Raw genomic sequence first — 24,984 nt, forward strand, 5'->3', positions numbered from 1 at the left:
GAAAAGAAAATAAAGAAATAATAAAGTACATTCATCCGAAAAAATAACTTTTTATGATAATATATTGATCAAATATTTTGTAAATCAAAACTCAATAGGGTTGTTATGACAACTAATTGGCTCTACAGGATAAGTTCTCAGCTAGCTCTTAATAATCTACCTTCCTTAGCGGGATATTCGAAAAATAAGACATGCTTTTGAGCTATCTTTATGTGGGATTCCTGGAGCTTTTCAATGTCGATTTTTGGAGTACAATATTCTTGAAGTTATTAAAAAAGATAAATTTATATGAACTATTAATCACATCCTGTAGAAAATATAAAGACATTTGGGGAAAAGTATTACGCAAGAATTCATAGTAGGGAAGAAAATAACCTTTGCCTTTAAGCCTAACTCTTTCTATACGGCCCAGCTAAATTTTCCTTCATTTATGAACGATTCTTTCGGCTGCCGGTAATTTTGATGATCGAGGACCTAATTCTATAATTTCATACATTAAGAGAACTTATTTTGGTGAATGACAGGCTAAAACTGGGCTAAACCTTTTTGCATTTTTTGAGCAATTTTAGGGGCTATTTTGGTTTGGCAAAATACAAAAAAGAAAAAAAAAATTGTTTGGCGAGTGAATATAATAATCAATTTTGACAAGCCTTGTTTAAACTCGCCAAAATTAGTTTTCTCAATGTACTCAAAAAGTCTTTTCAAAAATGCCTAAAAAAAACAACAGAATATTATCTTTCAGACCCAAATAACTCACTTGTGAATTTTCGAATCTTCATAAGTCTCTTAGTTCACCTTTTTGACGATACCCAAAAACATCGTATCAGCATGTTACCGAAAGCGAGTAAACCGAGAGTTCAGATGTTAACCTATCGGCCAGTTTTTTTAGAAAAATGAATAATTGCAGTAATTCATTTACTTCTCAACTGTAAATTAGAGCAGATTTGTTTCGACTTGAGGGCCAATTTTTAAAACCAAGGTACTTTTGTAAATTTAAGTGAAGTAATTTCAAGACCATTTTGGCTTGAAAATGTTAAAAAATCACATCCAGGCTCAGCCCAAATTAAAGTGTATCAGAATCTCCGAGACTGGGAACGAGTTTGTGAGGGAAAACAGGCTAAACTTTGATGAGAAGTTTCATAGGCTTTTCCGATAACCAGAGGGTGTACTAAAAAAAGTAAAAGAACGAGTAAAAATGTTTCGTGTCATTTCTTTTGCTTTCTTTTTTTTCATTTTTGCTTCTGTCTTTCTAATTTCCAACGGAATAAAACTCCTCCTTTTTTTCAAAAAAAAATAATGATGAAAAAGAGGGGTAAAATTAATAGGTGTGAAATCACTATAAAATAAAAACAGTGAGTGAGCAAAAAATATAAAATAAATAAAACTTAGGGGCTGGATGATTGAAAAATAAATTTTAACTCAAAAAAATATAAAATGAAAGAACCTGTAATTTACGATGGTAAAACTTTCAATATGTAGAATTTTCACTGTATTAAAGATTTTCAGCTCTTGTTTTTCAAAAATTCGTGCAATTTTATCATTTTCAGAACTCTGCAAAATGGGAACAAAAATCAAGTAAGCAAAAAAAATAAAAACAAAAGAAACAAAAAAAATATTAAAACTGTTAAGACAAACTTTCTTCTGCTACTAAGAAGTTCAAGTTTGATTGTTTTTCAGGCTCAACTTTTAGAGTGCAGTAGTGAGCCAGTCTTGAACAGTTGTATGAAAATTTTAAGTGTTAAAAATAATAAATTGAACACAAAAAAATAGCGCAGTAAATAATAATAATATTAATATTGTTTTTTTATATTCACATTCAAATATGTACAAGGACGTCAAAAACGCGGCGAAAAAAACATAAACAATTTTAACTTTTTTCAAATATAACTTAAATCTCTCCATTTTTCACGCTCGCACGCTCGCACTTCGCACACTCGCACGCTCGCACGCTCAATACAAACTAACATAAAAAAAGGAAAAAAAAATCTCTTTTTGAAATTATCACTCTCAAAAATATATATCATTCATTTTTCTCTCTCTTCTATAAATTTATAACAATGCATAAAATTTCTAAAAAGGAGGTATGGGAACCATAAAATATTCCCACCCACCCTTTTTAATTTATTTGTGATAAAAAATACTATAGTGGTATTGCGAGACCCATCCAAAACAGGTACCCAACCACCGAACTCTAAAATAAGGATTGAAATGGAAGTCTCCTTTTTCTAATAATTTTGCTTGTTCAGTTTCAGCTGTTGAGTGGAAATCCATAATTTTAGAGTTCGGTGTACCCAACAAACACTCTGAATAAAAACAAAAAATAACTCATAATGTGAACATAATTTAAAATCATCTACAGTCTGACCAGGGCTTTAATGCCGTCACCTTAGGGCTAGTACACACCATAAGGTCAGTAATACTACCAGTACAGAAGAGTGAGTTAAAGTCCTTGATGATGAATAATTTTGTACTCTCTGCTGCTGTTGACTGGCGACTTGTAATACAACGCTATTAGAGCGGCGCAGTCGTAACTTAGGGTCCATGCTCTGTGCATCAAGCATTGCCAGTTTAGCTGCTAGTGAAAATTGTCTTTCTCCAGTCATCAAAAGATCGAAGACGCAAGAGTCGTAATAAAAGTCTGTTACATTTCTCACTGAGCACAAGTGCATTGCTTCGTGATACGAAAGTTGTGACGTAACACTGACGTCATTGGAGCGCGGTGCCGTTCTTATGTCATTGGTGACGTCATTTTGGTTGATGAGGTTTGCAAAGAAAGAGAGATAATCGACAAGTTCACTGGTTGGACATCCACCATGACAAAGTCCACTGGATTTGTTTACAATCTCGAAGGGTGATAAGATATTGAACGTTAGATATCTACCAACGCGACGAATCAAAATGGTAGTGTTGGAGCGACAAGCTTTTAGTTTTACTGAATCTTGGTCATATTTGGAAATGGTCGTCAAGCAACCAGGCGGGCCGTTCGTACGTGAACCATCGGAGAAAGCTTCGGGTAGGTATTGAGATGTCGCAACGTAATTTTTCTCTTGAGAACAAACTAAGTCACGTTCTTTGAATTGGATAGCGATCTGTTGAGGAAATGAACAGTCATTAGATAAGTGCTAAAAATATACGAAAGACAAGATCTCAGTGAAGTTCCTATGGCTCGGAGACTTGGACCATGACAAAAACCATGCTGAAGAGCCTTGATGGCTGCGATACAAATCTTTTGAAAAGAGTCCAGAATCTTGATTGGCGCAACCACCCAACCCTTCAAGAGATATATCATGGACTTCCAAGAATTTCCTCTTTCTCAGGTCACTGTTTCCGTGCGAAAAACGAAATGGTGTCTGAGATCTTACTTTGGTGTCCTGCGGGCCCTAGGCGCTCGAGAAAGCGCACTTTTCTTGATATTTTGTAACGAGAAACAGGGCTAGAGATTGAGGAACTGGGCACTGCAATGACTGATCGAGAGCTGTGGAGGGAGGGTTATTGTTTGTTTCGAAGGATGATAATGAAGATGAAGTTACTTTGACCTTTCGTTTCTCCCTGTATTTTTTCAAACAAGTACTGCCTCTTAATAAGATCTAGGACTGTTGCTACACCCCTGTATCAGGCCAAGTGAAAGACTACCATTGCAAAAATTACCCGTGAAATATCCCCATGAGAAATAAAGTTATTCTCACTGGGAAAGACACTACAAATGTGAAAACCATTACATGGTTTTTGAACAGACGACACTAGAATCTTAAACAGGACATTTTCTTTTTGATCTTCCTTATTCTTTATCTACTGGCTAAACGATTCTTGTCAATCCCTGAAACAGGGGTGTATTTGTCTTAAAACAAAACAAATCATATTGTTACAAGACCCAATTCTAAGTCTCGGGATACTTAAAAAAGAAAGGGTTAAAACGGAACGACATAAACATTCACCGGAACGATCCAATTTTAAATTGAGGAGAGAGTTTAGGGGAAGATAAATCAATTTTTTGATTTGATGATAATTTTTCTACTATTTGAAAGGGATATCCTTTTACGAGGAGGGGAAATCGTAATGAGAAAGAAGGCGGGGAATGATAATATTATCTCTCCCAACTTTCCCTTTCTATTAAGAGTTTTGTACAATTATTTCTGTTTGATAAAATACACACACATAGAGGTTTAAAAACATCTAAGAACATAATGAAAAGACACAAAATTGTGAATAATATTCAAGATGACAGATCTCTTAAACCACCCATCTTCGGTACTTTCAATATTTTAAAAGACAACGCATTTCAGCACCGCTTAAAATAATAATCGAAATTCATTATGAATTATAAGAAGTTTGAATGTACTTGCGTCTATAACATTCTTAAAAAAGAGAGATGTAAAAAAGGTAAAATCGGGAAAGCATAACATATCTTATAAGCACTATAAAATTGACAAGTTTTCTACTTTATCAAAATTTACTATGATATGAAATTAAACTTACTTATCCTTTGTTTGAACTGTTTCAAATTTTGATAGAAATATCAGGTGGGGATAAAATGGATTTGTAAACAGTTCAATTAAAAAAGAAACTGTTGATTTTTCATTACATCGAGATTTTGGGGTCAAATTTCACATCCTAAATGCTTTCTGGAAAACCAATTGAGAATTCTTTAGATCTAGTTTTACTTAGAAAAATCAAATACTTGAAGTCAAATCGTTGGAACTCATCCAATATAGAGTTGCTGGGTAGCTATTACTTCTACCGATAATTGCTGATAGTATTGGAGTGCAAATAAAGCCCGAAAAAATTGCAAAGTAGGAAATGTAGGAGATCAAAAAGCACTATACCCCCGGTTTAATAAAAAGTTATTCGTAAAATCACAGAATCATGAGAAAAAAGCAGCCTCGAAACCTCTTATGAAGATGTTAGAAAAGTGCTTTACAATCAAAACGTTCTTTTCACTTCAAATAAATAAAGATATATGATTCCAATGAGGTGCCATTTTTATCAAAATTGAATTCTAATTGAATCGGCACTGATTTGTTAGTACAATGTTAAAAAGAAGACCTTCGAAATTCGTGACCAGAATGCGAGAACTGATCGCTTAAAACGGAATGAGAAAATCAATATTAGAACTCATATACTAAAAAAAAAGCATGATCGTTTTATAAGAAAGTTTCAAACTCTTAACTACGTAAGGTTTAAATGAAAGTAAACTGTCCAAAATAAACCATAAGCAAATGTTCTAATATTTATTCATGCGAGATTTCTGTTTCGAAATTCTATGAGAAAGTTCGCAAGACTTGATCGGGGCGCCGTTTTCACTTTTTAACGAGTTTTTGATGAGAAAAAGATATTCACTAGTATACTAAATGATCAAAGGAACAGCTTTCTCATAGATATGCAAAGTGCAGAACCCCGGTAATATCCTGTATTAATTCCCGGACAAAAAAATTACCGGTTTATAGTGATATGATGATAAAAAGAGTGACATGCTGTCATTTTGTGTTATTAAAGACAATCAGAAAAGAGGTCGCGATGCTTGAAAAATAAATAAAAGTTAGTTTTTATTGCGAAAAAGAATGAGTATAGAAACACAGTTAAGAACTGTGAGAGTTCATTCGCTTCGAAAGAACGTTTTTAAACGCAGCTTCACAACTGTAAGACTGTCTCTTGCACACAGAGAGCAAGACGAACTGTAAAAATACTTCACTCCCCACAATCTGCTGAAACCAGTGACGGTGCTCTTTTAAAACGTAGTTTTACAAGTCTAGTATACGCTGGAGGACTAATTCAGACAATGTAAAAGATATGCAAAAAATGACGGAAAGGACAAATTGTAGTTTATGCAATGTGATACTATCCCGTAACAATTATCGTATTATCGTATAACACCCATATTATTGTATTACACGGGAAATTAACGACTCCAGACTACAGTTTTACTTTCTGACACTTGGGATAAGACTTTCGGCAGAGACTTTATGTTACAGAGTAACACAGTAAGTTATACACGCAAGAGCGTGTCAACTAAGAAAAGATTTTAAGAAAAATCAACAAATCTAAAATAAGCTTCTAAGCTGTTTATCCAAAGACTCAATACAACCCGATTATAGCCTAGTTACTTATCTCTAAATATTTATCTAATGATTCCCTGTAAGTGAAAAATCGATTATATAAATAGCCTGGGAGATTAAATTTTAAATCCACTTCCGTATAAATGAAGGGTCCAGTCTAATCAAATAAAACGTTATCTATCCAGTTTTCAAAATTTTTGTTGTCATTAAGGCTTTACTGGATTGAAATTTTTGTTTGGATTAGGACTTCAGTGTTCGAAAAAAGAAACAGAACGGAATTATAATTTTCTCACATTCTAACATTTTTACATAGAAACACGGGATTTAATTAAGGGAAGATAGATTACAATAATAGCCCGCCCCCTTTTCGCTATAAAGACCCCTTTTCTTTGTGCGGAATGAATTATTAAAAACCTTTGGGATCTATTTATCAATTCGAACTGTAAAACTAAACTAACGAAACTCGACTGAAATCAGAAAAATCCGAAAACCAAAACGTTTCAATATGCAGACCTTAAATTTATGAAAAATAAAGCGCCGGCCGGTTAAACTTGAGACATAAGGGTGTAGCAATTAATTTAGCTCTAGTTCTCACTAGTTCCATAAAAATTATACACGAATATCTTGTAAATTGGTCCACTCAGAGAGAACTCGAGAACTAGGACGTGTATCTAAATAATCCCAACTGCCACACAACGTTGTTTAAACGTTAAATGGACGTTAGATAAACGTTGAAACAACGTTGTGTGCCAGCTGGGAAAATGACAAATATATTCTATCCATTTTGACGGATACCAGTGCGTAATTTGGAGATCACGAGGACAAATATATACAAACAGACATGAGAAAGAGAGACATGATAGAGAGATAAAAAGCAATCAAAAGTTAATACCTTTTCGGTTGCTGTTGCGGCTCTAGACACATCAACATTTTGAACCATGCGATTGGTGACTTCCACTTTCATATACTCATTATCAAGTAGTGTCCATGTCCCTTCAACGATACAAGTTTGTCGAACACCTAAGAATGTTTTTAAGTGCGGGTCTCCAAACATCCCGCAGTGTTTAAGTTTGCTTTGTGTAGTATTACGTTTTCGGTATCGGCAATTTTGACCGACGTTCACTCGTTCTGTATTTTCCGTTTCCCGCTTATTGAAAATACTGTCCAAGTCGCCAACTGTGATGTTGCGTTCGTCGCATTTGTGTTTTCGGTTCTGAATAAAAACACCCGTACGAAAGACAAGGTTGAAGAACATGCCACATTGGATACGCTCTTTCTTCAGGTTAGCCATGCACTCCATAACTTGCTTCACGCGAACACAAAACTTGTCTACATCTTTCTTCTCTTCAAATTCTTTATCCGACATGATATACATTTGTCTACAAATATTACACAGTTTGTTGTAGTCACGGCGCGACGTCTTTTTGACGGATTTTTCCGACTCTGTCGACTTCTCGTTAGCGTTTGACGTAGTTTCTTTTTCTTCAACTAGATTTGGTTTTTCGATGAGTGGTGGTCGCGGGCGACGCTGACTGTCAGCAGGCGGTTCTTTTTGGGCGTAACATAGCTCCAGGTTTATTATTGTAGCCATACAACATACAAATATAGCGTAGAATTTCATGATTACAGTTTTTCAACCAAAGACGAAAATTTATAGCATACCAACTTTCTCAAACCCAACCAAAAGAATTGTGAATATGACAAATCAAAACTTTTCGATTTTTTTCTTCTGCGTAAATGACTATTTCGGGCTGTGTTTGTAACCGATCCAAGAGTGCGTAACGAACGCAACTTTGACGTCTTTCAATTCCTTCAATAGTGTTCTTTCACGATTCAACAATTCAGTTTTCAAATTCTGTCAATGAAAAAAGGAAATCAATTAGTAATGGGGTAAAATGAATAACTTCAATTATACTGAATAGATGGAAAAATTAATCTTTCATTGGCATCCCATAACATATAACAGAGGGTGGTTTTGAGTCATGACTTTTTGGTTCTCTCTTTTTTTTTTAGTTCAAGGATATTGTATATTGAAAAATCATGCTGTGATATTAACCAGCGAAGCTGCACGAAATTTTCCACAATATTTTCATTTCGCAACATTGAGAAGAATCTCTCTTTCTCCTCTTGTAGATGAAACATTGTATAATAAAGTGAACTGTTTCTTTAGAATTCTTCCCTTCTCCCAAAGTTAAAGAGAAAAGAAGTACACCCCATAGGAGTCAATCATTTTTCATTTTTCGTGACTTTTTACACCATGCCGATATTAATTTCAAAGATGAGGAACCGACGATATATATTCAAAGTGGAAAAAAACCCTTAGGAAAACCTCCATCATAGTGTAAACCCAGTTTTGTGAAGACCACAAAATTCTTAAGCTCGGATGTTATAGTGTTATAGAAATGACTGTTATAATGTAACTTTAAGGAGAAAAACCGCAATGAAACTTATTAGAGGATATAAAAATAAACTGACTTGTCACTCAAGACTTTCTACCCATACAGAAACCACTTATCAGTTTATCGACACTACATCACCGCACTACAAACTCAAACAAGTGTTCTGTAAAATCCTTCCTCTGAATTATTTCCGCAAAAAAGAAAACTCGTTAATTTTGAAACCTGGACAGTGCTTCCATCACACGCCCAAAACATGATCTACCAGAAAATGAAAATCCAGTCAATCAGCAAACAGCGTAGGAAGTTCGCTGGAATGTTTAATAATTTTGCAAATTGAATTCTGTAACCAGATACAAAACTTGCTCAAATTTCTTTAAAAAGTACTATTAAAAAAACTTACATTAAAACATACATAGACAAGGTTTTAATCAAAAAATCTTTTTATGACCCTATATAAATCGTTTGAACAAATAAATACACAAATTATCGGATTTTGTGAAAACCGCAAAAACACGATATCCTCTTTCGTTGATTGTGATTGAGGCGCGTGAACTATTTCTCTCTCTTTAGCTCGCTTAACAATCCCATAAATCAATCCCAAGTTTGTTTTGTAGCTCAGACATGTTGTAAAAAAGCTTTATGAGAGCTTAGTATTAAACGGATACAGTCTTGATTATAACGTTCTAACATGATAAATCAGATCCGATAAAAAAGATAAAGTAAAGAAACAAGAATCGATTTTAAAGAGAAGCAAATACGATATGCAAATAAACTATCAATATCATCTTTGCTTTTTGTGATATATATTGATCAATTGATTGATTGATTATCATCGTTTGTTTGATAAGAAGCCGACTCGTGGTGAAGAGAAGTTACTTCGAACGAAAGATGGTTTTTTACGCTAAGATGATTAAGGAAAGGAAGCAAACGTGTTTAAGTGAAGAAATTTCCTGACGCTGATCCAACCATATTAGAAAAAAATAAGCCAGCTATTCTTACTGAAATTCCATAAAATAATCTCACACCACACCACTACACACACGCCAACACTCCAACTAATAAGAAACAACGTATAACAAAATTGAAAAATGGAATACAAAAAAAAAAAATTCATCAAGAGAAAACGTTCGTAAGACTGTTCACAGTACACAGCAGTACTCAGCAAGCAGCTTTTATTCTAACATACAAAGTTTTTTTTTGAGTTGTTCCAGTAGTGTGGAGTTATATTATTATCAAACGCGTTTTTTTTCTTGATGTTTTTTTCCCTCCTAAAGATTCGAGTATCAATAGCCCCCTGCCATGAACAACATCGAGCTTCTTTCTTAAAATGTCTTTTATAAGAACAGTTTCCCCGATTTTATTCTATCACTTTCTTTTCTCTACGTTTGAATGACGTATAGGTTAGATGTTCTAATGAAAAGACTTTTTATAAGAATAGCTTAACATCAGAGGAGAAAAGCTGAAAGATCCTCTAGATCGTTTCGTGCTTTTGACTGCAAGAACTGTAAACTAGATACTCCGACTTGAGAATAATACTACCTGAGTTGGGTTTGAGAATAATTTAAGAACAAGGCCACAAGAATAGAGATTCTTATTTTTCATAGATAACGTATCACCGATAACTAATCGATTTATAAAAAGAATGGGGGGAAGGCAAACGATTTGTTTTTCTCTAAGATAAATCGTTTCTAATGTTAGTAGTAAGAAAGATGAAATCCCAGGGTTTAAATAAAGCAATCTACAATGATCTGTTAAAGACATATATAACATACAGATTTAGATCAATTAGTGTTTGAAAGAGATTAAAAGTCTGTGATTTATGAGGGTTGCATTACTACTAACCATTGAGTTTTAAGCCCGAAGGGCTAGAGTAGAATCTCTAACCTTTCTCAGGGAAGAAAAAGTGAAGCCTTTAAAAATGCACCGTATTTTTGACGACAGATTGAATCTAGCAATTCCTTTGTTTACCATTGATATTTTTTCGAAATTTAATGGTAAATTTTAGTGTAAAACCGGCTCGCCGCTCAAGGCCGCGCAACTTTGGTAGGATTTGTTGGCTTCAAATCCTATAAGGAGATTCGATTCTAGCCCTTCGGGCTTTTACTTCATTACTACTAACCTACCAAAAGAATACTACTACAGAGTCGGGGAAAGTGTCTGCGTACTCAATACATTAGACTGTAGTGTATACACAAAGTCCTGAGCACTTCCTGGGATCCAGGTTTTGAGAATGGCGGTTATATGTAGACCAAGACCTCAAAAAAGCGACCTTATAGAGAGACTAAATTTTAGCCGGGCTAAAAAATATATTTATCTTTATATTATTTTATCTGATCTTTCAGCATGACAAAATGAAGAAATTTAACAATGAAAAACCCTGCTTTATTTTGCACCTAAAAAATGTTGACTGGGTCATCTTGGAAATCCGCATTAAATCTTTTGAATCTGTCTTTTGTAAGCACATTAAAATGGGAAAATAAACTGAAATAATTATGAATAAATCAATTATGAAATATCAATTGTACGACAATATTTATGATATCATATAACCTAAGAGCACAACCTAGGCTAAATAAAAAACCTTCGCTAAACTTAAAATAAAGTTCTGGTCTTGCGTTTTCTTAAATAAAAAAGCATGAAATACCTTCTGAAAATAATCTGTCTATTTTGATTTTTGAGCTATTTCTTATTTAAGCAAGGTATTATCGTTCTATTCAAATGACCAATGCATATGATATCGTCATGTGAACTACGTCAAATCAGTCCATGCGATGAACCAATAAAGTATAGCCGAAGTTTACAGTTCAATTTCCTATTAGGAGATCCTAGAAATCTAGAAATCATATTAGGATTTGAAATCACTTATTTCCTACATAAGTTGCCTAGCTCGCGTGGCTTTCATACAAACGCTCTGGATTGGAAGTATAACATATCGCCAGAATTTAAAAGATGTTTAACTCGAAATCATTAGAAATTTGAGCGCTAAATCTCACTTCAACACTACCAGCCAACAAGAAGAAGTAAAGGCCGGTCTCCACTTGCGCGCGCTTCGATCGCACTTTTTCGAGCAAAGCTTCCACGCTATTGGTCAAAAAGAAAAATGAAGCAACTCCATTGGCACAATCTGACGTAACGGTTGAAAAAAGTTGAAATGTGTTCAACTTTTTTTTTTGGAGCCCGCGCTATATTTTTATGACGTAATCTTTTTTCCAAGCAAAAAGGATTGAAGCTAAAAGGTGCAATCTCAGCGCGCGCAAGTGGATACCAACCAGCCTTAAGAGTAATATTACAGACTTTAAGAGACGTGAATTCTTTTCCATACGAAAACCGATGCGAAAGACTGAGCTTACCCAATGGGCACAAACGTCTTTTGGACGTCTAATGTACGTTTCTAGGACGTCCAAAGGTCTTAAAGGCGTCCATTGAATGTCCATAAGACGTTGCGTGCCCATAGGGTATCACTTGAGCGATCCCGGTCTTATTAATCTGTATCCAACATCTAGGCAAGAAAAAAGAAAGAAACAAAAGGCAAAAATGTTGAACAAAAACTTAAGATATCATTCAAGAAAATCCATTTTCAAACCATTTTTCTTCTTTTAGGAACTCACTTCCACAGCGCTGCGATATAACCAATGAAAGCAAACTCCTCTCTCCAACCTTTTACCGTGTAATACCTTAATGAGGTATAATTAAGAAGCTAATTAGAACAGTTGCAAATATAGTTGATTATTCTCATGGAAAATTGTCACACGCTAATTGGTTTAACCGTACATTAAAGACTTACAGATGGTTAACAAGACAATTTTGCGACTGTCGACTCATTTATAACCACTTATGTAGGTGGGCTAACGGTATGAGACATCTGCTACCAAAAAAAAGCCACCCGATGGAGAAATACACCACAAAGATTGGTTTAAGCATTACTTATTTGGGAAATAAAGGTATTCCTTCGTAGTTAATTTATTTTTCATACACCAGGCTCGACAAGCTAACTAGCTGTTGAACCTAATCGATACAACTGTTCATTATCTCATTAATCTCATGATGTTTGAGAAATTTCGCGAAATATACAAATTGAGAAATAAATGACGGGCATATTAACGAGACTTCATATGGTCACAAATTAATATCAATCATATGAATGCGTAATGATCAACTTTCTGTGAACACCAGACTCGTTACCAGGTCTCTAAATACTAAAAGTAATCTTCAATAAATTACACAACCCTTACTTTACCCATTGGAAATACTAATAACGAAAAGGAACCACTCCAGTCTCAATCTCAGACACTTAAGTTAATAATATTGAAGACGAACTATCAGTCGCAAGATTTTTATTGAAAATAGAGCAAAGAAATGGCTGACCCCGGTTTTTGCCAGTAGTGGCAAATTTTATGCAACTTTTGTCTAGTTTAAAGTTGCCACTACTGGCTAAAACCGGGGTATTTTCATAGAAAGCATTACGTCATGAGTATCATAAATTAAAGAAAATATTCCCTTGGCTGAGAATAATTTCAACCATTCGTCACGTCTCTTATTACCAAATGAGATTTCAATTTGGAGGGTTGGCAAATTTATGTAAGCAATTTAAAATAACTCACATCATATCCTGTAGCTTAGAAACTTGTTTGCTCTATTGACGAAAAACCTGATGCTTCTTTGTGAAGGTCTTTTTAAAAAATACGCTATAGGGACAAAAAAAATAAAAAAAAGTTTTGTCTTTTATAAGAATTTTTCTCTTACTTGAGAAGCTTCAAAACTTGGATAAAAATTTCGAAAGGGACCCGACCCATTTCGATCTTGGGATCCCCAGTGCGTAAACCCAATGCACTTAAAGCAAAATCTAATGTGTGCAGAGAATGTTGATATAAAAAATTTGTGTGAGCATTTCATTGATGAAATTCATCGGTACAGTCAATGCTCTCTAATTCGACACTCTACAATTCGATACGCTCCATTATTTGATAGTATTGAAAATCAGCAGCATCAAGGAAGAAACTCTCATCAACGACGCTATACTACTCCATACACTCCCTAATTCGATGAAAATCAAACCTCCCCCCTTGGAAATCGAGTTAGAGAGGGTCAACTGTGTTTGATAAATAACTGTTATTTTGTGTTAGACCTTATAAAGAATATCAAAATGATTTAAGTAAAGGATGGAATGAGTCTTACAAAATATTTGAGGTATTTCAAAACAAAAATGGCTTTATGATACCATATCTAAACTCTAATATAAGGAAATGATGTCACTCTTTTACAAATTTAATACCAAAAAAAATTCAACTGAAAACGGGAGAACAGAGATGGTTGAGATGTGAGACAGGAGAGGGAGAGTGATTCTTTCAATTGCATTCCTTATATGGATATAGGCACACTCCTTGAACGGAGAAAAAGGAGAAAGCTCGCAGCTAGAGAAGTGGGTAGGGTAAGGAACTTCTGTTATGCAAAATCTACCGATGGGTTAATATGAAAGTCTTTTTTTGATGTTTCGCACAAAACGGAAATACGTGGGAGGGGGTAAATAAAGGGCTTTGATGTAAAGAGAAAACAGGACACTGATTTTAAGAAGTTCGATATGTCATGAGGTATGTGAATCATTTCGTTGTTCCTTCAATTAAGGATATCATTTTAACATATCCTACAATTCAGCAAAAAGAAATAACAATTCCCCCCCTCCCGGGGAGCATAAGAAGTGCACGTCCTCTCTTTATCATGAAAAAATATCTTAAGACAAAATATTCGAAAAATATTCCTGTCTCGGAGCCCCGATGGAGCTTCTTCCTACAGTTGGGATGAAAATTTTATTGTTCTTTGATCAAAAATACAGTGAGATTTAAATTGGTAATAAAAACGAAGTCAATTTCCCAGTTGGGCTGAAAATGAGGGGTTTTTTTCTCATCGGGAACGAAATTTTGGCGAAATTTTCAAGTGGGGCGGGGGCGGGGGCTCCCACCGAATCTATGACACAGGGGTCTGTAATGGTACATCAAAGTCTCCATAACTCAAACAAGCTAAATATCAATCGCAAATTTGTCCGAGTTATAGAGTGTGGTTAAGGAGAGTTATTTAACACCGAACCAACCCGAAACCTTTTCCGAGTTTTAAGTTCCACAGGCACATGCCCGACAATCTTATTCAAAGTTAACTTTCTTGGAGAGTGAACAAAAATGAGATTTACTTTCTGACAATTCTTTCAAAATGAACACCTTTTCAAACATGAATAAAATACCTTTAAAACTTTACTTAAAAATCGCTCTCTCCAAAGCATATATACCATCACATTATACTGCAAACGTAGTTAAATAACGCGAAATCAAACGAGTGAGAATAGACAAACAAAATGCCTTCCAAAAAGCTATGTAAAGATGTCAATTGAAAAGTGCTTAGACCTCTAAGCCAGCTTAGAGAATACCAGAGAAGTATTCAGAGAATGACAAACCCCCTCTCTCTCTTTTAAGTTCCTTGTTATTGGTTGTTGCAGCTCGTGTGAACAAAATAGTTTGCCCATCTCTGACAGATACAATATTGGACAAGAGAATTTTTCATTTAAGATTTCCCGATCCCCTTGGATATTGTATATAGAAGAAATTTCCAAAATTTCGTCGCTCTCAACCTACTTTGACGCCTTGTAAGTAAGTATTTCCCAGCCCCCTAAACAACATGATGGGCCCCCAGCGGTTTGCGTGAACGCGTGAATGGGCTTTTTCACGTGAATGCGTGAATTGGAAAGCTTTACGTGAACAAAAATTGCACAAATTGCGAAAAAACATTGCGTGAATGCGTGAATTTGAGAAGATAATTTGTGTGATTGCGTAAATTGAAGGTCCTCAGGGGGGGGGGGCTCATGATGGGATACAATCTGTGAAGGATGATACTTTTGAAAGCCTGTTTTACTTTGTATGTTGTTTTTTGTTTATGAGATATTTAAGAAATATTCTTGATAAATTACCTCAGGATGTTGATTAAGGTCCTGACCCGACTCGGATTTGAAAAAGGACACATCAGGACTATTTACAGAAAAAAGCCAAAGTATTTTGACAAAGTCTGAGAAAATGTATTGCAATTAGAAAAGAATGACGAAAGAAAACAAATGAGGAGGAAAATAATATTTTGACATAAAATGGACCAAAAATTTTTCACACTAAATATATACTGGTGACCAAAAAACAATATTTAGGACCAAAATATTTTCACTATTATCAATAGGAAATGGTGGAACTGATTACGTTCCTATGGGGTTCCTGTTTCCAGTTGGAATTCTGATAATGTAAAGAAACAGACAGAAGAAAATAGAACCTCCTATTTCCGACATCCAAATAAATTTCATGACCTCAAACTTTTCATTTGACTATCCGACCAATTTTGAATGTGAAGAAAAGATTTTCCTAATGTTTTGCTCAAACTTTTCATTTGACTATCCGACCAATTTTGAATGCAAAGAAAACATTTTCATACTATTTTGTAAAACTTATGACGAGAAAAGCTAACTGTAGTATCAAATATTAAAGGGCGAAAATCTTTCGATATTCTTTTAAAAAGAGAGACGATACATAGTGTTCTTGAGGGTGGGGTAACCTGTTTTAATTTTCTTAAAGGGGTGTTTAGAAATTCAATGATTATATTAACCTCTAGTCATTCAAACTTATAAATGAAACTTGAAGATCTCTCATATAAAACTTACTGATCGTGTCTCTAAAACACAAAGATGGGGGGCGGGTAACTCTCGGACGGGAATTTGATACACGATACGCATCCCTTATATCAAAACATATGAAAGGGAATGCGCGCAGCCTAAGATCTCCAAACTAAATAGCGACTGGCGGATTTAATCAAATCTAAAAGAAATTTTTGGTTTTACCTACCTTATCCAAAATTAATAACAGACAAGTTACTTAGAAAAGAATCTCCGATTTTTCAAGAAACCTTTTTTGATAAGTTGATGTGATCTCAAATTTGATTGGATGAAATATTTCCGCGATGAATTGACAAAATTTGATTCTTTTTAAAATTTCAATAAAACATAAAAGCATATATTCAACAGTTTCCATAGTAACGAAGGTACCCTCCTTTGCAAGAAGTTTGACAAAATTTTAGGAAAAATCACGGACTGAATAAAGAGGCAAGCATTTTCATTTCAAACTTTTCAACAGCCCCCACCCCGAATGAGAACACCATCGAATTTTAACTTCAACAAATAAGCTTTTTATCAAGACATTTAGAGCGTTTTCGCCGGGAAAAATATTTTTTGCCCAATACTTAAGAGAGTTCAATTTCATTTTTTTTATCTTTAATTTTGTCCGTTTTCAAATCGATTCCCGGAAAGAGGTACTCAACTCCCGGGGGTACGAGGGTTGCAAGCTAACGGGGGGGGGGGGTGCCACCCGACTTTCGACCCTTGGACCCCTACCGGGACTAAAAAGGAAAAAAAAAACAAAGGAAAATTTTGTGAATTTTACAACCCTTATTGGGGAAATTTGACCAATTTTGACCAAATTTCGATCTTTCCAGGGATAAAAAGTTGAAATTTCCCTATTTCTCCGACCCTTAGTGAGACTGAAATTAGATTTTCTAATTTCTCCGACCCTTAGCGGGATTTTGGAAATCCAAAAACAGTACCCCCAGACTCAACTCTTGCAATAAGGTGCCTAATAAACGCCCCCTTTTATTTTTGGAAATATTTACAGCTGTCAAAAGAAGAGTCCCTTATTTTGCCCAAGTCTTAGTCTATAATTACTTCATTTTTTTAGTTATCTGGCACCTGAGAGTACCAAAGATTTATAAAGCCCGATTGGCTAGATGTCGTCCTATGGCTGAAAAGTGTGCCGAGGTTAGGCAGGAAATCCTAACCTATAGGTCACGTGACATTACAATAGAATTTCAGTAATTGACCAATAAGAGGCTTCGCGGTTTTTCGAAGACAAAAGCAGCAATATTTTTTGCGACGCTTCTTTTTTTGCTTGGGAGAGCTTAAAGCACGACATCCAGCCCTTTGGGCTTTACATAAATCTGTGAAGAGTACCCTTATTGTGAATATCTAAGAAACTTTTTCGTTACGTCGAACAAGAATCTAATATGCTTTTATATAATAAAAGTAAAAAAATTCAAAACAGTCAAAATTCTTACCCAAGGAGGTCTTTTTGACTTTCCTCTTTGACTTTTGTTCATCAAATGGCAACACGTGAAAGAAAAATTTTTGTTTACATGGCACAAAAATAGAACGTTCGAACGTTCACAAATAGAGCCATCTGATTGGCTGAACAGAAAAATGGAACATCCGTTTCTCTTTTGTTTTTAAATGGGCGTCTCAAACAAAAAGACTCTTCCTCACTGATGTTAATTCTTTCTGGCGCTTTGGCTAGTCACGTTATTGTCAATTTCCAAATATGGGAAAAAAAAGTCGACGTGACCTGGGACAAACACACAAAAAATAAGAGGCGTGGTCGAAAATTTGAAATCCATGTTGTCTACATATTTTGGCTAAGGTTGGTTTTACCAAAGTGTGTTAAGATAAATTTTTATTTTATGAAAAAATGTGCCATGATTTACAAAATATTCTCCCTAATAATTAGGCTGCACGCATCCCTTCTGATATGTTTTTTAAGGGGTGTATATATTGTGTATGATATATTCTCGTAGTTACAATCATTGGGTTTTTAAAGCTTTTTTAAAAATTGAAACAGGTTAACCCTAAATTGGGATAACTCTCGGACGGGAATTTCATACACGATGAGTATCCCCTATGTCAAAAAGCAGTCTACCTAATAATATGTATTGCGAAAATTCCGGAAGCTAATTACTGTAATTGCTCAACAATGCAGGAGGCCAAAAGAGATTCTCAGTGGCTTGATATTTTATTCCGCCGCTGCGAGTGAAAAAAAATCAGCGATATAGGAATATAAAATTGCACACTGCAGGCAAAAATATTTTAAATATTATATACAGCAACATAAGATTAAAGAATCTATTGAGAAATTTAAAACGATGTTTTTCTATACTGGCAAATAAAAAAACTGTGTGCAGTCTAGAAATCTTTAATTTACTATTATCGTCCAGAAACCTTGGACCTCATACCAAGTTTTACTCTAATCAAATAAATTAATTAAATCTGTTAATGATAAATAAACTTCCTATAGATTTCAATTAATGATGTCAAAACAAAACATCGGAAATGAACTACCTGTACTGACAAATCTACAGACATAAATAGACGATGGTATTATATTAAACTGAATCACATACAGGGTTTTATTCACAAGATTTCTATTTGAATTTTGACATTTCAAACTATACCAGGACTTAGTCATATCCCTTTTTTAGGGGTAAGAAGGTTTGACATGAGGGGTAAATCACTTAAAAAATACCGCTTGATGAAAAAATAATTCATTAATAAGTCTTTGGACTTATACTAATAAACTTTGGATCCTTACCGGGACTAAAAAAGGAGAAAACTAAGGAAAATTTTGGGAATTTTACGACCCATTGCGGGACAAATTTGACCAATCTTGACCAAATTTCGACCTTTCAGGGGGTAAAAAGTTGAAATTTTCCTATTTTTCCGACCCTTAGCAGGACTTTGGAAGTCCAAAAAAGGTACCCTTAAGGGCGGCACATACCGTACCCTCCATTTGCATAAGTACCCCCCCCCCCCGGGAGGTCAATTTCCTATTGCAGTTCCACCCAGCAATAAGATAAAGACAACGTTTAAAGTCGAATCTTCTACGTAGGATTTGAAGCCACTGAAATCGTACATAAGTTGTGCGACCCGCATGGTTTTTGTACAAACGCTGGATTGGATAAAGAACGAAAATTAGTTTCAATATGCCTCTGACAAAGTGCTTTTCGAAATAAGCTATTTTGTATATAAGTCAGGATTTCGACAGTCAAAATAAAAAAAGTGGCTAGAAGAGGTTAAAAGCCAGAATTTCGACACAAAAAAATGTATTTGCTAAAGTAATATCAAAACCAAGATGAATCATTTATCCAAAGCCAAGAGAACCATTTCTAAACCTTTCCTAACAATTTCTCACCCTCACTTGTCAAAGTTACCATAACAACATAAAATGGCGGAAACTGCGCTTTAAAAGACAAATTTCTTTTATAAACGGCTAGTTATCATTGGAATATTTTTTTTCTAGGGGAGATGAGAGATATTGATAAAAAAACAAAAAAGCAAAAGGGATATCGAATAAATTGATCATCAAAATATAGGAAACCCTCCCAAAGCATATAAAAAACGACGGAATAATGATAATAATGATGATAAAAGATTAATAAAATATCAATGAGAAACTCTTTTATTTTCTTTAAATAATGACAATTAGGTTTTAATCGAATTACATAAACAACAATAAAACGAGCCACCTACCGACAGTGCTGCTATGTTTTTAGATGATATTTTCTCCCCTCCCCTAAAAATTTCGCATGTAAAAAATCTATCATCATTTTTAAAATCTTAACTTGCTAAATATTGAACCCTGTTAGCACCTTGTATTATTAATAAAAGACAAAATCTCTCACTTCATGACAGGACAATGGCGCGGAAACATTTTTGATCACATTTACATACAACTGACGACTTTTATACCGATGGGGACACCGCCTTTCTCCAAAAATAAATAATAGAATATTTGACATAAGGGTGGTAGGCAGGTTCTTTGGCAAAATACATGACCTAAAATCAATGACATCAAATCAAAGCAAGAATCAATCTATTCATGATACACCCCCTTCTCACAGACCCACTCGTACCCATTCTCACCCAATCTGAGATTACATCTTAGACCTAACAGCTGACTGGTTGTGACGTATTGACTGTTTTATATAACCAATCAGCTGTTTGGGTCTGTGATGTAATGTCAGAAGACATTGGGTTGGGTATTTAATGCGAATTTCCAGCAAACAATCTACTACAAAGTTTAAAGGGCTTTTAACCCCCGGGGTGGGGGACAATGATCTTGACAGCCGACGGGGACGTGCCGCTGGAGTTTGAAAAGTGGACCCTGTCAGATATAAATTTTTGGTAAAATTGGGACCCTGTCAGTACGAAAATTTGAAAAAAATTCTGATTTCCACCCTGAAAGTTGTCCAAAATAACCAAAAGTAGACCCTGTCGAATACACATTTTGAAAATAATTTTTGGACCCTGTCAGAAATCTTCAGAGTCTAGAAAAGGGACCCTGGCCAGCGGCACGTCCCCGTACCCGATTTTGCCTAAGTGCCCCCCCCCCCCGGGTTTTGACCTCATTCAAGAAAAAAATTGGATTTTGAAAAGTAAAAGAATTCCTTGGTAAAGCCAACATCAACCAGGTCTACACAGCGGTTACTTTCTATATTAGCATGCATTAGAAAAAAATTCAACAGAAAGACGATGATTGTTTACCGGTAACTTTTAAAGATATAAGGTTCTTAAGTTATTAAAATTGGTTACAGAGATCAAAAAAAACTGCAATTTTGAAAATTAAAAAGCGATAATTTTATGGACCTACCTGGTTATGCATTTAACACATATATAATTGATATCTACGTGAGCGTGACCATTAAACAATCATTCAGAACACAAATAGTGACGATCTATTAAAATTCGCCGTTTGTTTCTTATAAAAGAAACGTTTAGAAACCAAAATTTCATGCTCTTGAAATATTCTTTCATATTCAAGACTTTGTGAGCAAAAAAAAAAAAAACATCTATCTCAAAAAAAAATCTTGAGCCGAAAATTTTTATTTTGTGAAAATCTGCTTGAGCCATCTTTTACCTACTTTCATTGCACATAATCTGAAAAAAAATGATCCAATATAGTTCACAGAGTTCAAAAATCCCTTTTTTAGCCGTTTTTTGGCTGAAATTTACCCAAAATTTTTTCAGTAAATCGAGCTCCGTCACATTCGAGGGTTTATAGGTATAAAGAATGAAAAAGCTAATCTCGAGAAAAGCTAATAACTAAGTAATTGGTAATTTGCTTATAAAGAAATTATCTAATTCGGCCCATTTTTCTATAGAAACACGTCTAGCAACCAAAATTTCATGTCTAAACACACATATTCTTCAAAAGTAAGCCTTCATGAGCAGCTAAACATCCATGTCGTCAAAAAATTGCTGGTAACTAACGCACGAACGCGCGCACAAACGAACATAGGTTAATTTATAGGATCTCCACCGGGGTAGCTCCAAAAATAGGGACACAAACACTAACTCGAGCCTGAAATTACCAAAAAAAAAAAGAAAAAGAATTACCGAGTGAAGTCAAACTAACTAAAACTAAACTCACCCAAACTTTGCGATTCATAGGTATCGTAATCTACTAAGACAAAAATGTCATAAGACATAATGATAAATAGACAATTCAACAGTCCAAATGGATCATGGTTAATCAGGACTGATTGCACCTCCATAACAAGGAGGCTTTTATTTGGCTAAACGCAAAAAACTTCAAAAATTTTCAAAACTTTGGACCAATAGTAAGTCATCATTAGCGCGCAGTGGTCCTGCTTACCCATTACGCTTTACGACTGTGAAATGCCCTATATAAAGCTTATTTAAAGAAACTTACCAGAAATGGCGAATTTGCTTTTGATATGACTAAGGGTGTGACAAACTTTGTGAAGGATATTTCATAGAGAGGAAATTCTAAAAAGAAGAAAACAAAATCAGGTAGACTCACTTAACGTCCTGACTTAGCTGGGCACAGAACGTCATGACAACGTTCATCTGACATCCCTAACGTTCATATAACGTTAAATGTACGTTATAACAACGTTGTGTGTCCCATAGTTCATGGTTATTCCATGTATTCTAACGAGTAACGTCATGACTCGGCTGGCACAGAACGTCATGATAAGGTTCATCTGACATCCCTAACGTTCATATAACGTAACTAATAGAAGGGATCCTAATCAGTACTTCGCCAACGATGTTTTATGTATTTTATGTCGACACTCTCTAATTTGATGTTCTACAATTCAATACACCCCCTCCTCATTCAATGAAAGTTCAATTCCCCTTGAATTTCGAATTAGAGAGCGTCAACTGTGTCTAATACGCAACCGAAAACGATGGTCCTCTCTTATAGAGGCTAAGGGAGACGAAGTGGCAAAAATTGAAATATAGTTTTAAAAGCTTGATTGTAAAGAGCCCCATAACCCGTTTCGCTTAGTTCATTGTGTATTAACTGAAACCCGGGTCAGACCATCCTAATCATAACCTAAAGTTTTGTCTTCCACCTATGTGGATCCTTCTGACATTTCTGGAGATGAAATTTTGATAAACTCAAAAAATTTGGAGAATTCAAATTTCGATCCTTTGCACTGGCGGATTTAAGGCAATAGAGCAAGTACGTCGGAAACATGCGAAGGATTGCAACGTTCGTTAAAAGACAACGAAAATACAATTACAAATATCTTCCTCTCATAAGTTGGACATGGTCTAAAACCGCCTATGCTTTGGATTTGCAGAATTATATACTTCCTATTTGAAAGTCTTTTTCGTTAGAGGAAAAATAGAATCCTATCCCTAGACTGGTACGCCAGTCAGGCTGGAACGGTATCACACGGGAAAAGAAAGCCTAGGAGTTAGGTAAGCGTAGTAAGGAAATATTGTTGGCGGAAGGGGCTGAAAGCCCATAAGTTAATCAGAACCCTCTCACCAACTTTTGCTCCTATACAGCTCTTATTTTTTAGAAAACGCCCGCCCCAATGTTCCCACCCTATGACATAATTAATTAACAAACTAGTTTGCTAGTCTAACCTATCCCTTACCGTATCTGACGAAATAAAATCTTTGATCTTCAGCCTTGCAATAAATCAGCTGATGTGAACCTCTTCATACCACAGAGTCAATCACCCAAATGAATACATTTGACATTTTGTCCAAAAGGAATATAAAATTTCTCCACCCGCCTGCTAAAAAAAATGAAATCAAAACAATAGAACAAAAAAAAATCAATATATTCAAACCATAAAGTCAAGAATATTGTATGGAGAGGGGTAGATAAAAAGACAGTGGGTAAGTCGCTTTTCTTAGCTATAAAGTATTCTGTTTCTATTATAAAGAATACTGAACTTGTAACTGTGAAATTATGATAAAGAAAATATATAATTCCTTATCGAGTATTCTGTTTTTAAAAACCCTTTCTAATCAAAAGAGGGGCTTTCTCGCCGCTTGCTTTCAACAGATATCTTATTTAAAACAATAGATGGAGCATCTTCGTACCTGTCTGAAGCAGAATAACGCGCCATCTTTATTAAGAAGACCACATTTCGGTGCCGGCAATTTGTACAATTAAGACCGTTATCTTGTCTCCTTGCTTCCTGCTATGATAGTTGTTTGTTTTGATTGACCAAATTGCCGGTATCGACCTGTGGTCTACTGTTTTGTGACAATGGCTTAAAAAACTTAGCTGCAGTTGCTTTGAAACAATAGAGAAGCTATTTCTAGTGTTTTATATAAGATATCTGTGTTGCTTATATGTACATTTTTCTTTACGCTCAGATTCTCGGCATGTGATTAAAAAGAATTTTGCAAAGAAAACAATTCGCAGCGGTATGGCGAGCAGGGAACCCGGTTTTTCTCTTCTTAACGTTTTCGTTTCAAACATCTCAGTGTATTTGAAATAAATAAATGACATTGAGAGAACTCTTATAATAACTGCATACGAAGCCGTTTTTTTGGTTCTTAAATCATTCAAATAACATCTTTTTCTGAACTAATGTAACCTTCTTCGATTGAAGACTAAAGTCGTACAAATAAATGTTCTATTGATCATCTACACGTCCATAATGAAAATGGCCAAAAAATTAAGAATAAGCTAAGAATATCACCATCATGGAATTTTGCTACTGAGGCTAAGAATACCATTTTATAAGCATTTTCAATTATAAATTGTCGATTATCCCCAAGTAAGGCTCACACATATCACTAAAGTGTCATGAATATTAAATCTAGTCTGAATTAGGATCCTAACCTAAGAATACTGTAAGAACATTTAAGGATTGGTTTTGATATTTTGGCCATTGAAGCCTTATGTTCTTAAATAGTTTGTTCTTATAAAAAACACGATTTCTTAGGAAAATGGACAAAAATGCTCTAAAATTGGTGAAAATAAGAACATGTTAAGAACATTTTTAGGCTTAAAACTCAAAAAAATCAAGAACATCAGCATGGTTCAAAAATTTTAAATATTCTTATAAAAAACGTGCAACAATTTTCTAAAAACTTAGGCAAAAATCTTAAGTTTAAACTCTGCGGAGGAGAAATAATTGTCATCGTGTCGTGACTTTATAAACACTCCATTGCAGTGATGAAAAAATATTTATCGTTTGTCGTGTGCCAGTACGTGGTGTTTTTGGTTAAAAGCAAACTCCACATGAATTGCATGTATCAAAATAGATGGTGAAGGAAAAAAATTATGGAAAAAGAAAACACAGTTTTTGAACCCGATAGGACTGGACAGATCAAAAGAAAAATAAAGAAATGAGTGATGTGAGAAAACACAACCCATACTCTGTCGCAATTGAAGACTCGCTTGTATTCTTTA

General features: G+C 34.8%; 1 protein-coding gene across 1 annotated transcript; it reads right to left on the bottom strand.

Annotated features, from left to right (window-relative positions):
• Positions 1-1,198: 1,198 nt before the first annotated feature.
• On the bottom strand, positions 1,199-23,346 carry LOC136806153 (repulsive guidance molecule A-like). The gene is made up of 4 exons (XM_067062720.1): positions 23,207-23,346; positions 22,003-22,079; positions 6,946-7,908; positions 1,199-3,089 (listed from the first exon to the last, which is right to left on the bottom strand). Exons 3-4 carry the CDS (start codon positions 7,672-7,674, stop codon positions 2,382-2,384), a joined length of 1,437 nt encoding a protein of 478 aa, XP_066918821.1. The 5' UTR covers positions 7,675-7,908; positions 22,003-22,079; positions 23,207-23,346; the 3' UTR covers positions 1,199-2,381.
• Between the last annotated feature and the right edge of the window lie 1,638 nt (positions 23,347-24,984).

Source organism: Clytia hemisphaerica, unplaced genomic scaffold (genome assembly GCF_902728285.1).
Source record: "Clytia hemisphaerica strain Z4C2 unplaced genomic scaffold, Clytia hemisphaerica genome assembly, whole genome shotgun sequence".
Lineage (NCBI taxonomy): Eukaryota > Metazoa > Cnidaria > Hydrozoa > Leptothecata > Clytiidae > Clytia > Clytia hemisphaerica.

Excerpts from the sequence above, each read along its gene's own strand:
- LOC136806153 (XM_067062720.1), bottom strand. The coding sequence starts at position 7,674 with ATGAAATTCTACGCTATATTTGTATGTTGTATGGCTACAATAATAAAC. Across the intron at positions 3,090-6,945 it reads CCGCAACAGCAACCGAAAAG|ATCGCTATCCAATTCAAAGA; the intron begins GTATTAACTTTT and ends TTTCCTCAACAG.